At 39.1% G+C, this 16,280-nt stretch overlaps 1 protein-coding gene across 1 annotated transcript; it reads right to left on the minus strand.

Annotated features, from left to right (window-relative positions):
- Positions 1-9,792: 9,792 nt before the first annotated feature.
- LOC309512350 (tripartite motif-containing protein 16-like) lies at positions 9,793-14,727 on the minus strand. The gene is made up of 6 exons (XM_082187899.1): positions 14,151-14,727; positions 12,630-12,725; positions 12,301-12,534; positions 11,232-11,391; positions 10,724-10,771; positions 9,793-10,476 (listed from the first exon to the last, which is right to left on the minus strand). The coding sequence occupies exons 1-6, from the start codon at positions 14,721-14,723 to the stop codon at positions 9,953-9,955; spliced, it is 1,635 nt and encodes a 544-aa protein (XP_082044025.1). The 5' UTR covers positions 14,724-14,727; the 3' UTR covers positions 9,793-9,952.
- Positions 14,728-16,280: the final 1,553 nt, after the last annotated feature.

Raw genomic sequence — 16,280 nt, forward strand, 5'->3', positions numbered from 1 at the left:
AGAATTCTTGAACTCATCATGGGCCCTGCCCCAGGCCTGATGTAGGAGGAGCCTGGGAACGATGGTGGTTCGGGGGCAAGATCCAGGGAGGTGATGTCTAGCGTTCAGTCTGAGAACGTTTATTCTGGATCACCTCCCTGAGATCCTGCCTCCTGCGGGAGTTACGCCTCCTGCGCGCCCTGCCCCCTCTATTAGGAGGAGGGGGCGCACGGGAAGCGACACTGGCCCTCTGGGTCTGCCTGTGATCCTCAGACCACGACGGACCAGGCTCTCCCGCCTGCCTGGGCTGAGCCGAGGACCTCCGCGGTATAAAGCTCTTAAATGCCTCAGAGCGCGCCCTCGCCTCCCTGAACTTATCGACCACCGTCTCAACGGAAGGCCCGAAAAGCTCAGAAGGCGAAACCGGCGAATCGAGGAGAAAGGTCTTTTCTTTCTCCCCGATGTCGGCCTGGTTAAGCCACAGATGCCTCTCCGTGGTCACCATAGCCGCCATCGCACGACCGACGGAAACGGCTGACTGTTTGGTGGCCCGGAGAGCCAAATCCGTGGTGCGCCGCAGCTCTGCCATCGCGTCAGGGGGCAGGCCGGCCCCCTGATCGAGGTCCCGCAGCAGGTCGGCCTGGTAGGCCTGAAGGACCGCAAGGGTGTGCAGAACCGCACCTGCCTGACCTGCTGCCGTGTACGCTCTGCCATTCAAGCGTGATGTTGTTTTCAGCGGCTTGGATGGCAGGGTTGGAGCTCCCAGTGACGATGGCCGACCAGAGGCGAGATAGTTAGCCAACGTCTCGTCTACTGGCGGCATCGACACATACCCGTGCTCTGCGGCCCCCTCCACAGCAGCGAAACTGGCCCGCTGATGCAAATGAAGGCGCGCAGAGAACGGGTTCTTCCATGCCTTCTCGATCTCAGAGTGGAGATCGGGAAGGAATGGAAGGCTCGTCCGAGCCGGTGGCCTACGGGTGGGGAGGAACCGATCGTCCAACACACCACGAACAGGTTCCTCCCGGACGCGCCTCCACTGCAGCTGCAGTCTGTTGGTGGCGCGCCCCATAACGTCCACCAGCTCAGCGTACACTGGGCAGGAGGGCTGAAGTGGTTCAGTCTCAACCAGACTGACATCATCAGCAGCCAACTCCTGCCCGGCCCGAAGAGAACCAGTTACAGATCCATCAGAGAGAGACAAAACATCTTCCACATCGACCTGTAACTCACCCTCGTCAGCTGGCAGATCATCCGTGAGGTTAACGCCCCTCTCCAGCTGATCTGCCAGCTCCATCTGAGAGCCCCACGAACTCAAGCGCCGCTGAGCCTCAGCCCGAGCGGGACCAAAACCGCGGGGTTCAGATGCCGCGCTCACTTCCCTCGAGAAGTGAGACAGACGAGAGCGGAGCGTTCTCAAAGAAAAACGCTCGCAGTTTGCGCAGGAAGCTCCCTCGAGAGCTCCCCGCGCGTGCTCTTCACCCAGGCAGAACACGCACAGATCGTGTGAATCCTCCGGTGTCAGAAATCTGGGACACGGGTCGGCACACTTGCGGAAGGTATTCCTCTGCTTCTCTGTACGTTTCATTTTCTTTGATTGCACTCGAGAAAATACTCTATTCAAACAAAGCAGTCCCTGAAGACGAAAAGATGTTGTCATGTGTGCAAGGCTCCCCTTTATACATCCAGGTCGCGCGTTAATCATTCAAGCTGATGATTCACGGGCTGTCGCCGGTCAACATGATTGACGTGAGTTGATACTTGATTTCAGACACCTGTCACGCCTGAGGCGTTCCCCATAGCGTCATTCTGACGTAGTGTAGAGTTCCCTTTCGAAAGGGAACTAACTTTTAAATCACAGATAAAAAAGGTCTGCAATCGAGTCAAATTTAATATTGCAAATTTCCGGTTCATAAGATCGAACATGTCACTTCAGGCAGCTAAAATGTTCATGTACAGTATGGTTCTGTCTCACATCACTTTCTGTCTTACAACCTGGTCACGGGCAAATAAAACAACACTAAAATCTTTAGAGTCACTTTATAAACAGACAATCAAAATTGTGGATAAAAAACCATTAAGATATCATCATTGTGCCATTTTACAAAAGCATAAGCTTTTAAGTTGGGAAAATGTCATTAAGTATTCAAACCTCTGTCTGTTATACAAAATCATCCATGGTCTGTCATCTCCTCCACTCAGTCAGTTTGTAAACATCAGAAACACCACACAGAGAGTAACACGAGGGTCGGCCCGAGGAGACTGTGTTGTTCCTCTGCGGAAAAGTGCATTTAGTCAGAGTGCCTTTTCAGTCACAGCAGCACAGGAGTGCAACTCTGTCCCTCAGAACATCAGAGAACTCACCACATACACTCTGTTTAAAAAGCATCTAAAAAACTGTCTCATAACACATCAGACACGTCAGCATTAATAAGAATATGTATCTTCCCTCAACCCAACCTGTTGCCACTTGTGTCTCTACTGTGTCAATGTGTATAATATTAATTCATTTTTTTTTTACATAATGTCTGTATTATAGTAAACTTGTACACTGTATTTATCAACAGGATTTGAAGAGTTATATCTGTTTTACTGCTTTTTATATTTGTATTGTTCGCTGTAATCTTCTTTTATTTGTTTGTTTGTTTGTTTGTTTGTTTGTTTGTTTGTTTGTTTGTTTATTTATTTGACAGGGACCGTGTACATTAATTAGCATTGCTGCAAATGCACCAGAATTAGCCAAAAGGCTATTTTTCATCCGTTGTCCCTGGACAGATCTTAAAATTGTCTACCTAAAAAAACACAAAAGTTATTATTGAGAATTACCAGAGGTTTAGACATTGATGTTTTATTGAAAATAATAACATTTGAAGTCACCATTGTGGAGATCAGTGTTTGCTTTAGTTAGGCTCTTGACCCTTGACTTTCTAACGTTAGATTGTCTTTGACTGCTTTAACTTTGTGTTTATAAAACACATTTATTATGACATGAAAATCAGAGAGAAAATGTGATCAGGTGCTGTTGGCTATTTATTGATGATGACATAATTGTCATGTAGTCACCTGATTTACTCTCATTAAGAATCTTAACTTTCATTATATGAGAAAAGTTTAATACTAAAATATTTCACATCTTTGAGTTTAATAGCTCTGTGAAACTACTGTATGCAAACCAGTAGTGACCGAAAAATAATTTAAAGAACTTTAAATACACATGGTGTATAAAAAGCGTTTTGAACTGAATATGTTTTAGACCAACAGACATGAAGAATCAGCGTATGAATCTCAACAACGGTGACAATCAACAAAATAATCAGATAAAACTCTGAACATCACAAAACAAGCTACTAAAAAGTTGCAACAAAACAACAGCAAAAATAAAAGCAGATAATAATAATAAAATAAAATACTAAAGCAATTCAGCATAACTTATTCATGCTGCAATGCATGCTGGGAGATATTGATGAGTTTTGATTGATGGCTCCCATCATGCACTGCACTTTCTTCATCACCATTGTTGAGACTCATACGCTGATTCTTGATGTCTGTGTGTCTGAAAGATATAGTAGTTCAAACCTTTATTGTGCACAATGTTTTTAAAATTCTTTAGATTATCGCAACACTGATGGATGCTATCACATGCTAAAGACTCATAGGGCTATTATAATCAATAATTGTTATTATTTGTCTAGGGAAAAGGACTTAACATGAAAAAACAACAATGCGGTTTCTTTTATGGAAAAGTGAATGGAACAATATTTATTGAGTTTTAACAGGTTTGTGACACAATGCGATTTTACCTCAGGAGTCGACAAAGCCAAAATAACAAACAAAAACAACTAGTTTGGGATTTAGCTCTTACTGGCCTAATCCACAAAGTAAAATAAAATAAAATACAAGTACTTCTCTAACTCCCTAATCCAAAACAGGCACAAAAAAAAAAAACAAAAAAAATCGGTCTCCCTACCTCCCAAATTACTATGTACAATATAAACAAGTATAAGTGCTAACAGAGAAATGCAAGGGTAACCTGTACTCGCGGTCGTTAAACAGGTGGTAGTCAATATCACAAATAGAGCCCTTCACAGGAAACAAATGAACAACTTATCTTTCAATCAAACACTCGAATGAACACTCCAAAGATAAACACTCTCAACACTCTAGCACTGGTAAAAGCCAGGCAAGCAAAAGGAGGCTGTGAGCACAAAAGGCTAATGAAGCAGAAACAAAGGAGGTATTTACACGTCCAGGTGTCAGCTGATCAATCAGGGCGTGGCACCAATCAGACTGCAGGAGCCAATCCGGTCTTCTTCCTGGATAAAAACAAACACCTCCCACCACAGCATAAAAACACAAACAGACCAAAAGGGATGCAACATAATGTAAAATTAATGATCATATAATCAAAGATAAGGCTCTATATGAGCTCAGTGAATCAGGCCACTACATAATAATTATGTCATCATCAATTACCAATACATAATTAACATCACCTGATTAATTTTCTCTCTGATTTTCTTGCCATAATCAATGTGCTTTATAAACACAGAGTAACAGCAGCAAGCAAAACACTAATGTTAGAAAGTCAAGGGTCAAGAGCCCAACTAAAGCAAACACTGATCACCATCATGATGACTACAAATGAAACAATAAATCATCAACGTCTAAACCTCTGTTAACTCTCTAACAGAACTGTAGATGTATGACAGAAATAAAGTCAGTCTGGTTAGTAATAAGTGAACCCGGTAAAGCTGTTTGTGGAGTTGTTTAATCCTCTGATGAGATCTTGAGAGATTTAATGTTTTTTATCTTCAGTTGATCTAAGGCTGTGGCTGAAGTCAGATGTAGTTCTTGTATTTCTGCTCGTCTTGACATTCCCAGAATTCCCTGCGTGACACTTCACATTTGATGTTATTTCATTTAAATAATTATATTTCTTCTTAGTTTTTGTTATCAGTTATGTACATTTGGGGTTTATATTACATCATATATTGTTTAATAAATGTTTATGGCAGAGTCATGTGTGTGTCACCATGGTAGTGTTTTGTATGTGTGTGTATGACTCTGTGCACCTTCATTATATTAATATGTGCCTCAGCTTGTGGAAAACTAATGATCTAGTGAACTTTGAATCATCATGTGATTTTCCTTTTTACCATCTGTATTATTATGGTGGTAAATACTTTAGTGAAATTGAATGATAACATTTAATGGTTAATGAAATATAAGGGTTGTCCAGTAAAAACTAAAAGGTTACTACTGTTTAAAAAAAAAAAAAAATTATGGTAAAGTACTTATTGCTTTTCACAAAATTCTAATTTTGAATTTGGGTTTCATAAGCTGTAAGCCATAATCATAAAAATTATAACAAATAAAGGTTTGAAATATCTCACTTTGCATGTAATGAGTCTATATAATATATTAGTTTCACCTTTTTAGTTGAATTACTGAATTAAATTAACTTTTGCACGGTATTCTAATTTTCGAGTTTCACCTGTAAACAGAAGGTGATAACAGAATAAATAAACCAAAGCATGATTCAGAAGTAATCATTTTTATTTACAAAAAGAAAGTGTTATACAGCAAAAACAATGTACAATACAGCATAAAAAAAAGCACATTACAGCCTCTGAAGGTTATTTTTCCCTTACACAAAAAAAACAGTTTCTGGTGTGTAACCAGTGGTACTGCAGTTTACTACATTGTTGTCAAAAACTTCATTAGGCCTGTACATGCATCTAAACCCTCGGCCTCTACAGTGGATGACAGTGCCCCGTCAGGCTGGTTGAATGTACCCGTAGCCCATTCTTCTTTGAACTCATCACCATTCATTTCACAGAGGTTATGCAGAACACAACATGCTATTACCAGGGATTTGACCTTGTGTGTATTACAGTCATTTCGTTTTAGCAAACGCCTCCATCTGCCCTTTAGCCTGCCAAAAGCATTCTCAACCACCACCCTGGCTCTGCTTGTTTTATGGTTGTACACAGGTTTTTGGAGTGTCAGTCGTCCGTTGTCGGTGAAAGGTTTCATCAGCCAGCTCTTCAAAGGATAGGCTGCATCACCAAGGACATAGTACCCCACATCATGTCCACAAATGTTCTTTGTTACATAAGGTAGTAACAAACCCCTATCCACTAGGCCCCACAATCCTGACAAACGCAGCACTCTGGCATCATGCAGGCTCCCTGGCACAGCCTGTAGGATGATCGAATGCCAGCCCTTTCGGTTGAAGTACTCTGTGTGGTACTCCTCTGGTCCAAGAATGGGGATGTGTGATCCATCAATTGCACCTACACACTGTGGCAGACCCCACCTGCGCTCAAAATACACTGCCATTTCTTAAATTTTTTCACTGTTTGGTAACTGGATAACTTCTTGCATGAGTACCTTCTCAACAGATGAGCAGAAATCATGAAGACAGTGACACACAGTTGCAACTCTGACTCCAAATAAATGAGAGATGCTTCTATACTCAGAGTTGGTCGCAAGTTTCCACAGTGCAATGGCGATTCTTTTTTGAATGGGTTCACAATGGCGGTAGTTTGTGTCACGTCTCTCCAGTTGGGGTTGCAATCGACGACAGAGGTACAGAAAAGTATCCTTAGACATCCGGAAATTCTTTATCCACTGGGCTTCGGTGAAAGTTGGAACCACGCTCTCCCACCATCCTGTTGTTCTAGTGTGTATCCAAACCGATCGCAAAACACGACGCATTTGATAGTACTTGCATATCTAAAACACACAAAAGTGGCAAAAATAAGTTGATGTAATCGATAATAACATTATTCACAACTTGGTTTATTTTGATGGATTCATTTCTTACCAATCTTGTTCTTTCTGCCCGATGGCGCGCGTTCGTCCCAGCCATCTCACAGTCAATGTCCGCAATAGCTGATAACATACGTTGTCTAATTTTATATCCAGCATTACGAGCTTTCTGAATACGCTTTAGTATCAGTGCTCGTCTCTTTTCTGCCGTTTTGTTAATTACCTCGTTAGTAAACCAATACATCACACACAAAAGCAGCACAGCTTGAACAAAGAGTATAGAAGCCCAAGAGGCGAAACTCTGGTGTTATGGGTAACAGTCTGTAGATGGCACTGCGGAGGCGCGTCCGCCATTATGGACTGAAAGCTGCTGAAATCGTTAGCGCCAGTCAATGGCAAAATCAATGGCACACACAATAGATGGTGGTGTCTGATTAATTACTGAGATCTTATGGCACCACTTCCATTTTAGTACTGTTTATAGTTCATGTGTGCACTTCCTAGATTGCACATCTTTTTTGTACCTTTCCGCCTGTAATAGGACATTCACAGATTGTTTTTGTTCTTGCCATTGAAACGTTCACTGTGTGCACTTTCACTGAAGATGTTGAAAAAACAAGTTGTTAATATTTTTGTAGAAAATGATTTTTTTACACATTGATGATTTTTTTGTAGAATTATGTAAAAGATTAACTGTCTTTAGAAATGTTCATTTATAATTTTATTTATTTATTTATTTTTCCAAATCATATATATAGTGATGTTCACTAATTTCAAAATCAACATTTGAATAAATATCTTATTACTGTGTGTCTGCATATATATTATTTCATGAATTTCTGTTATTCATATAACAAGGAAAATGCATAATAGAACATAAATATTGATAGATTAAAGGTTTGCAGTAATTTTATAATTGTATCTTTGCAAACCGTAAGTGTTAGGCTAATGAAGCCGATTCGGTGGGGGACATACCCTTACGAAAAAGTACTATAGGAATCTTATAGTATTTTGGGACAAAATATTATAGGAATCTTATAGGAATACGAGCCGCTATAGTAGTCTTATAGTCCTTCTATAGTAATATTTTGTCCCAAAATACTATTTTCCTAAGGGTAATTAGGCCATGCATAACCAACACATAAACGTAACATTTTCTGTCATTTAACGTCGGTCATCCTCATTAATGTATTTTAAATTGTTTTCATATTTAGATATGACGGCCAGAAAAAATAAGTTATGTTAAGTTTTTGTTATGTTTTGTTTTAGTGCCATTGACTCCCATTATTTTTCGGCGTTTTCCTTCAGTTTTCAGTCCATAATGGCGGCCGCGCCGTCACGTCATGGGGGCAACTGTTGCTATGGAGCGTTCTATTGAGTTTCGCCTCTTGGGCTTCTATACTCTTTGGCTTGAATCTCCTCCATACTTAAAACTCAAAAGGCGCTGAAAACTGATTACTGTCCGTCATAGACTGAGAGGAGCAGTCGCGCGTAGTTCAACGTCACCAGACTAATTTGCATAATCTTCCCGGTACTTTAGACCGCGGTGTAAACGCAGTAAACAACTGGTCTTGGGTAAGTTCCTAGTAAAAAAAGTTCCTGGGACAAATTGTTCCGGGTAATTTTGGTGTAAACGCAGCTACTGATACATTCCTCCATATCTGGAAAGAACTATTTTATATCAACAACTTTATCAAACGTTGTGAAAGTCATTTATTTCTTGTAAAGAGTTCATGATTTCCATCCCTTGTGACCCAATATCTGAAATCTCAGAAAGTGCTTCTTCATCCCTCATCTTCTGCATCACAATTTTCGGTAACGCTTTAGATTACAGCCCGGAAAGTACTACATAATTAAGATGAATTTACAGCGTAACTTTCGGTAATTATAGTGTACCTATGAAGTACTTCCATGTAAGTATAAGGGAACAATATGCAACATTTGGGGAATAAAGGGGTAACAACCAGGAGAATTAAAAAATATATATTTATATTGTAAGTATTACAGAACTACGGGGTACTTATTCTACTATTATGATACCACAAAATTTGGGACCAATTTAGCGAGAACATACACTGTGCACCTTTTTGTAAAAATTGTATACCAATACAAACTGTATAGGCTTTTTAAAAATGACAGGGTACATATCTATGCAATAATTTTTTTTATATATAGCAAAAGTGCAGATGTTTAAGTTTGAGCTCACATGCTTCAAGGCAAGTAAAGCTAAAACTATTGCATTTTTTTATTTTTTTTTTATACTGGGAAATATACTCTTGTTCCAAGTAGTTACAGGGTAAGTGTGACATTGCGGGCCGTAATTTAAAGTGGTGCTTGTTACCCTCTTGTTCAATGTAGTTACAGGGTAAATAGAATAAAAAATACAGACTGGAAACCTTTATAAATTGGTCCCAAATGTGATTGTTGTATCATAATAGTAGAATAAGTACCCCTTACATCTACAATACTTACAGTATAAAAAAATATATATTGTGCCTGGTTGTTACCCCTTTATTCCCCAAACTTTACATGTTGTTCCCTTATACTTACATGTAAGTACTTTATAGGTAACCTATAATTACAGAAAGTTACACTGTAAAATCACTTTAATTACGCAGTACTTTCCGGGCTGTAATCTAAAGCGTTACCGAATTTTCCTCACATTTTGAACTGTGACTGTTTTCCAGCACTTTTTTCTCCACTACTAATGTCATTTTCCACATCTTCACTCCTTACATTGTTCACAACCAGTTCTGTTATTTCATTATTCAAAACCACAATATCCTCAATCTGTTCATTTTGTTTGTGTTTAATAATTTCAAATGAAAGGTACTTTTAATAGTAATATTACAATTATTATGTGTCACTACAATAAAAACTAAATGAATATGATTTCCATCAATTCAATTATAGCTTGATACACACACACACACACACACACACACACACACACACACACACACACACACACACACACACACACACACACACACACACACACACACACACACACACACACACACACCATTCTTATTGTCTCTATAAAGGATTTAATACACACATTTATTCTGTTATTTCTGTGGTAGAAGTTAAGATATTAAAGAAAAATAAAATAAGAGTCTCTGTATCTCACTGTTATGATTTATTGTGCAGCTCAAAGTATTATGGGTAAAATCTCTCAACAATCTGTTCTGAAACATCAACACAGTTTCACTGATGATCCTAAGGAATGAACCCTAAACCCAGGATAGAGCGTCTGAGTGAATGTGGTCTGGACTGTGTGGATGAGGCTCACTGTGTCAGAGACGCTGTAGAAGGACAGAGTTCCTGCACTGTGATCCACATACACTCCTATTCTTCTGCTGATGGGCTTTACAGGGAGATCAGTGCGTATCTTATTGTGCCAGAATGAGTAACTGGAGGAAGAGCAGATCAAACTCCAGGACTGATCATTACCTCCAAACAAACACTCATAACCCAATCCCTTCCTGCTGATGCTCTTATATGACACTGATATAAACACACCATTCCCAGTCCACTCAATCTCCCAGTAACAGCGTCCACACACACTCTCTCTACACAACACCTGACGATAACAATCAAATCTGTCTGGATGATCAGGATACGGCTGCTCTGTGTCAGTGTCAGTAATCACTCTGTTCCTCTCAGACAGACTGAGGAGTTCATTCACTGTGTTCAGATCCAGAGTGAGCTGATGGGAATCTGATGGAGAGAAAACACATCAGAAACAGGAATTATGAATCTGTCTGATCTTTTAATGTATCTGAACTCTTCATGAATCAATGTTCAATGTATCATCAGTGTCTCAGTACAGCTGACCAAATATCCTGTGCAAATCATCATTTACATGATCAATTATACAACTCTTCTATCATGATTTATTTCTCCTTCTACAGGAAGAACATGAACACATTCAGTGAGTTTTTCTGCTTGTTTTCTAGTGACTCACATTGTAGGAAGTCGTTCCTGGTCTTGGGATTCATGTTGGTGAAAGTGACTGTGGAAATAAACAGACATGAACAGTGTGAAGAGAAATGACAAGATAAAATACATTCATTTCTGAGACATTTCTAATATGATGCTCTATAATATTAGATGATGGACTCATTTCTGAGAGCAGATTAATAATCTCCAGGGGCTTCATTTATAAAACACACACATCGGATTGATCTAAATTCCATGGATTTCATCCTCCGTCATGTGTATATAAACCCTTGTCCACGATGATGAGTCCGTATTTCTGAATCATTAAGGAATATTTGTGGCCGTTCTGTAGGAGGATTTGATGGACTTGAATTTAATTTATTAATAACTGTGATTTAAAACTAAGATGCATTTAAGGAGATTTTTGTGAAAATGGACGTTTTATAAATCATAGGAACATTTCAGAAACGGTTGTACGTTCAGATTTGGGATCTTTCTCCACACGTCTGTATAAACGAGGCGCAGGACTTTACCTCCGTCTGAGATCTTCTTGATCTCCTCTTTGCAGAAATCCTCCAGTTTGTCTCTCAGCTGACGGACAGATTCTCTCATGCCATCAAAAGAGGAGAGAGAACTGAAGGAAACGTCGGGTTCGTCTGTAGATTCAGGAGGTGCTGAGAGAGACTGGAAACTCTACAGAAAACAGAAATCAAAACTCATCATCTCCACACTTCAGCCAATAACCTGCACTATATCAGATCTGAGCGGCTCTTGTTGACTTGACTTCTCTTCAGTGACTCGCTTCAATCCAGCACTTTCACACAATCAGCACATTCTGCTCATATTCATCATTTAATGCTACAAACTCTAGTATTTGACGCTTAATAATAATATAATCTAAATATACGTAAGAGCAGATTGAATGTAATGCTTTCAGACACTTAATTATTTTTAAAATTATAATTAAAATAATTATTTTAATTAAATGAATGTTTTATAGTCTAAATTTATATTAAATGCAACTAGCTAATATTTAGAGAGCTTTTTGACCATAGGATTTAAGTATCTGTATATGCAATTTCAATTACTTCTATTGTCTTTGAAATATGGTTAAAGTTACTGTTGAATGAACTGACACACATTTATGATCAACTAAAATATACTCAGTTGAAAATTGTTTGTTTAATTTTATCAACATTATCAACTTTGAAGATCACCTGACCCAGTTTTGGTGCCAGTTACTGAAAATATTGTTTTAGAAATAAAACATTTCATTAAAAAGATGATGAAAAATCTAGTTGGCTGGATATTGATACCATCAAGTTCACTGAGTTCATCAAGACAGAAGAAACCAGAAGGAAAAATGAGTTAATATTTAATGGTAAATTTCACAGGGCTTTGTAAGTGTGTCTCTTTAAACAGAAGATGATCAGATGAGAGTCTGACTGATGATTATATGATAACACAACACTTGACTGAATCTGACTGAATTCCTGACAACATCTCAGTCAACGGCTCATTCTGCTCTCATGAAATGTTTCTCTGTCATAGCAGGATCTTGCTCAAGTCCACTATGATCCTGTTCTTCTAGATCTCTGTTACCTGCAGGAACTGGATGTGATCTTGTGTGTGTGAAAGCTGCTCCAGCTCAGCGTCTCTCCTCCTCAGATCATTGATCTCCTGCTCCAGTCGCTCCAGTCGTCCTTCAGCTCGACTCACTGCAGTCTTTTCCTGATCTCTGATCCGCTGTGTGACCTCAGAGCGGCTTCTCTCAATGGAGCGGATGATCTCAGTGAAGATCCTCTCACTGTCCTCCACTGCTGTCTGTGCAGAGCGCTGTTACACACACATCACAATCACACAGTGGCTTCAGCACGACTGACAGAGTCCAAACTGAGACGTCTCAAACTTCTCTTCTTCTCCAGACTCACCTTATGAGACTTCACAGCCTCTCTCAGATGCTGAAGATCTTTCTGTCTCTGCTGGATTCTCTGACGGATCTTCATCTGCGTCTCCTTCAGCTGTTTCTGGAGGACAAACCAATGACAGGGAATGACACATAAAACTACTGTCATACAAACATTAAAGTTACATGAATCCAGAGTTGGTGAAGTGGTTAAAGATCTTGCATGGTAAGTTTTTACTGTCTGGTTCAAACCACAGATTCATGGTTTCCTGAAATGAATGTCACCAGTATTTCATCAGTGCCTAGTTTTATATCATTAGTATCATCATTTACTCTCCCTCATGTCGCTCCAAACCTGTATGACTTTCTGTCTATTGTGAGACACAACAGAAGATATTTAGAAGAATGTCTCAGCGGTTTACAGAGGCCGAATAAAATATGGTGACACGTCAATAACATCAAACCTCATTGGTTCTTTCATGTCAGTCACATGACTAAACACCATGATGTCATGACACAAACACCAGTGAAGTTTGATGTTTTTGATGTCATCATATTTGATTTGGGCTCCACATACATGAGTTTATCAATGATTTGATTTGTGATTAAAAATTTGGCTCTTTTAAAAGTAGCAAATTTTAAAAAGTGCACTTATTTTGGAAATTATATAATTATAACTTTAAAAAAATATAATTGTGAAATAAGTGTGAACTGAGTGTAATGTTTCCAGACACGTAAAATTGCATGTTAATTGCTATTAAATGAAAATGTATTATAGTTTAAATGTAAGCAAAAAGCAATTAGCTGAACTTAAGAGTGACTTTTTGACACACTTAAGTAAGATTTAAGTATATAATGTAATTTCATAATTCTATTGAGTTAAATTGAAATATTAAATACTATTAAAATGCACTAAAACTTTTAATTTTACATGATAAAAAAAGTGTACTTTATAAAGTGTACTTATGAAACAGTCATGAAAGTTGACTCTCTTTAAGTGCACTTAAGTGGCCTTTCATTTCATTAATATTATATTAGAGCTTGAAACGTTATTATTCCATTGACTTACAAAGACTTTCTCACTGACTTTCAATGTATAAACTAAAATAGATGAGAAATTCTTCAAAATATAATCTTTTATAGCCTGGGAAAACCCAGACAAACTTCCGGCAAATTTAGATTAGTAGTGTGGCAAAGAGCCCATTCAAGCCGATTTTTAATCCGTCCAAATCGAGGCACCAATCAGAAACGTTGAGGCGGGCTTTACACGATGACGATCGCTCTGATTGGTTTTAGGTCTATCCAATTGCACCCAGAGGCATTTGAGCGACGTCCGTTGGTGACGCCCCTTTGGAAATGAGTTATTAATGAAGCTTTGCCAGACCATAACTCAGTTACTACTGAAAATGGTCTGGTTTTAACCAGGCTACATCTTTTATATTCCACAGAAGAAACTCAGTCAAACCGGTTTGGGACAACATGAGTAAATAAATTAGTAAATGAAGACACATTCATTTCTGTGTGATCAATCCCTCTCAGTTCATACCTGTGTCTCTGTCCTCTGTGCTGCAGTTGATACAGTGTTGTGGTTTTTATGTTCACTCTCCTTACACCACACACAGATGCACTGTTGATCAGTGATACAGAACATTTCTAGCTCTTTATCATGTTTACGGCAGATCATGTCCTGCAGTCGTCCAGTGGCATCAATCACTTTGTGTGGCTTACGAGAGTGATATTCCTCATGACGGTCAAGATGAGTTTGACAGTAAGATTCCTGACACACCAGACAGGACTTGACAGCTTTGTATTTTCTTCCAGTACAGACGTCACACTGCACGTCTCCAGCTCCAGCGTAACAGTCATCAGGAAGTTTAGTCTTCTTCAGTTTCTCCACCAGTTCAGCCAGAATGGTGTTTTTAGCTAAAGCAGGTCTTGGACTGAAGGTCTGTCTGCACTGAGGGCAGCTGTAGACTCTCTTCTCATCCTCCTGATCCCAGCAGTCTGTAATACAGATCTTACAGTAACTGTGTCCACAGTGGATAGTCACTGGATCCTTCAGGAGATCCAGACACACTGGACACATGAACTCATCCTGAGAAATTCTGGCTTCTGCCATTTTACTGCATGAATACAGAGAGACACAAACACACAACAGCTCAACAATACTTCAGTTTCTGTTTCTCTGAACTGAGGAGTTGAAATAGTTTCCTGCTTCTGTGTTTGAGTGACGTGTGTAAAACAGGAGTGCCTGTAAAGCAGCTTCCTCATTCCTGATGAAGGAGAGTCACTTTACTGCTGTTTATGTGCTCTAGTCGAGTCAAAAACATCGTTATTACGAGCTCCGACCACATGAACCATTCAATCCGTTAAATTCCGCGTTATACAGTGAATTGACTCCAAGGGCGTAACTTTGGGTCGACCATTGGGGGGGTTAAACTCACGGCATATTTATTAATTTATTTATTTTTTGAATAATTTTCTTGGGTAACATGCTTATTTGCCGTTCCTGTATTAGAAATACATTGTGATACTTTTACTGATTTAGGCTACTTAACGTAAATGCAGCTGTTCACTTGACTATTTATGTAAGGAATAATTGACGACAGGCCGTTGAATTATTAGAAAAATAATGCACACCCGAGGTGGTAATGCGGTCACGACGCGAAGCGGAGTGGCCGTTACACCTCGGGTGTGCATTATTTTTCTAATAATTCAACGGCCTGAAGTCAATTATTCCGCTTATACTACAGTTACCACACCTCGAAACATTGTTCAGATTATGTATTTCAAGACGTTTGTAAAGTTTTTGTCATTAAAACGCTCTTGTATGTAGGACTAATTTCTTACGCATCTAATCCCATGCCTCCGTTGCTAATTCCAAAACGTCATTTCAGAGTTAGTAACGGAGGTTTGAGCCGCTGATAGCAGACTAATGCTGGGGACACACGACTAGCTGACACATTCTCTGACTGGTTTCATCGACTGCAGCAGATTTTAAACACCGACTTTGAACAGACTGAACGCGCTGAACACGCGTTTGGGCATGATCAGTCATATAAGTATCAAATTACATTCATAACCGGCCTTAAAGTGTGTTCCCGGCTTTATGCAGTTATTAATGCAGTTATTAGAGAGAGATGTTGCAATAATGAGACAGAAAAGCATGTGCGTCAATATTATTATTTATTAATTAATTCAATTCGTTTTAATGAATTCGTTAATTCTTTTTTTCTTTCTATTATTGACAGATGACAGACTAGCCAAATAAATGAAACCCAAAGCCCTTTTAACAAGTAGGCCTATCAATAATTATTTATTTGTTAAATTATCTGCAATAAAAATCCGTGCTGCAGGACTATCCATTTATTTAGCCTATATTCAGTTTAATTTTCTATTGATTATAGATAGGACTTTATAGTTTATTTATTCAAATTAAACTGCATGTTTCTATTGATTGTGAAGCTAGACATTGAAAATTGCAGATCAAGCGCATGGGGCGAAATGCTTTTTCTTGTTATGATTTGTATCCGATTTTCCGTTATTACAGTTGACTACGCGAAGTGATATGGAACTGTAATGCGGTCAAGACCGCCTGGAACTACTTTAGCCGTGCGTTTCCCTGAAAATAATGCACACCTTAGAACGTTCGTCAACCAATCAGATTCAAGCATTC

The sequence above is a fragment of the Leuciscus leuciscus genome (genome assembly GCF_965113295.1).
Source record: "Leuciscus leuciscus genome assembly, chromosome: 1".
Classification (NCBI taxonomy): domain Eukaryota; kingdom Metazoa; phylum Chordata; class Actinopteri; order Cypriniformes; family Leuciscidae; genus Leuciscus; species Leuciscus leuciscus.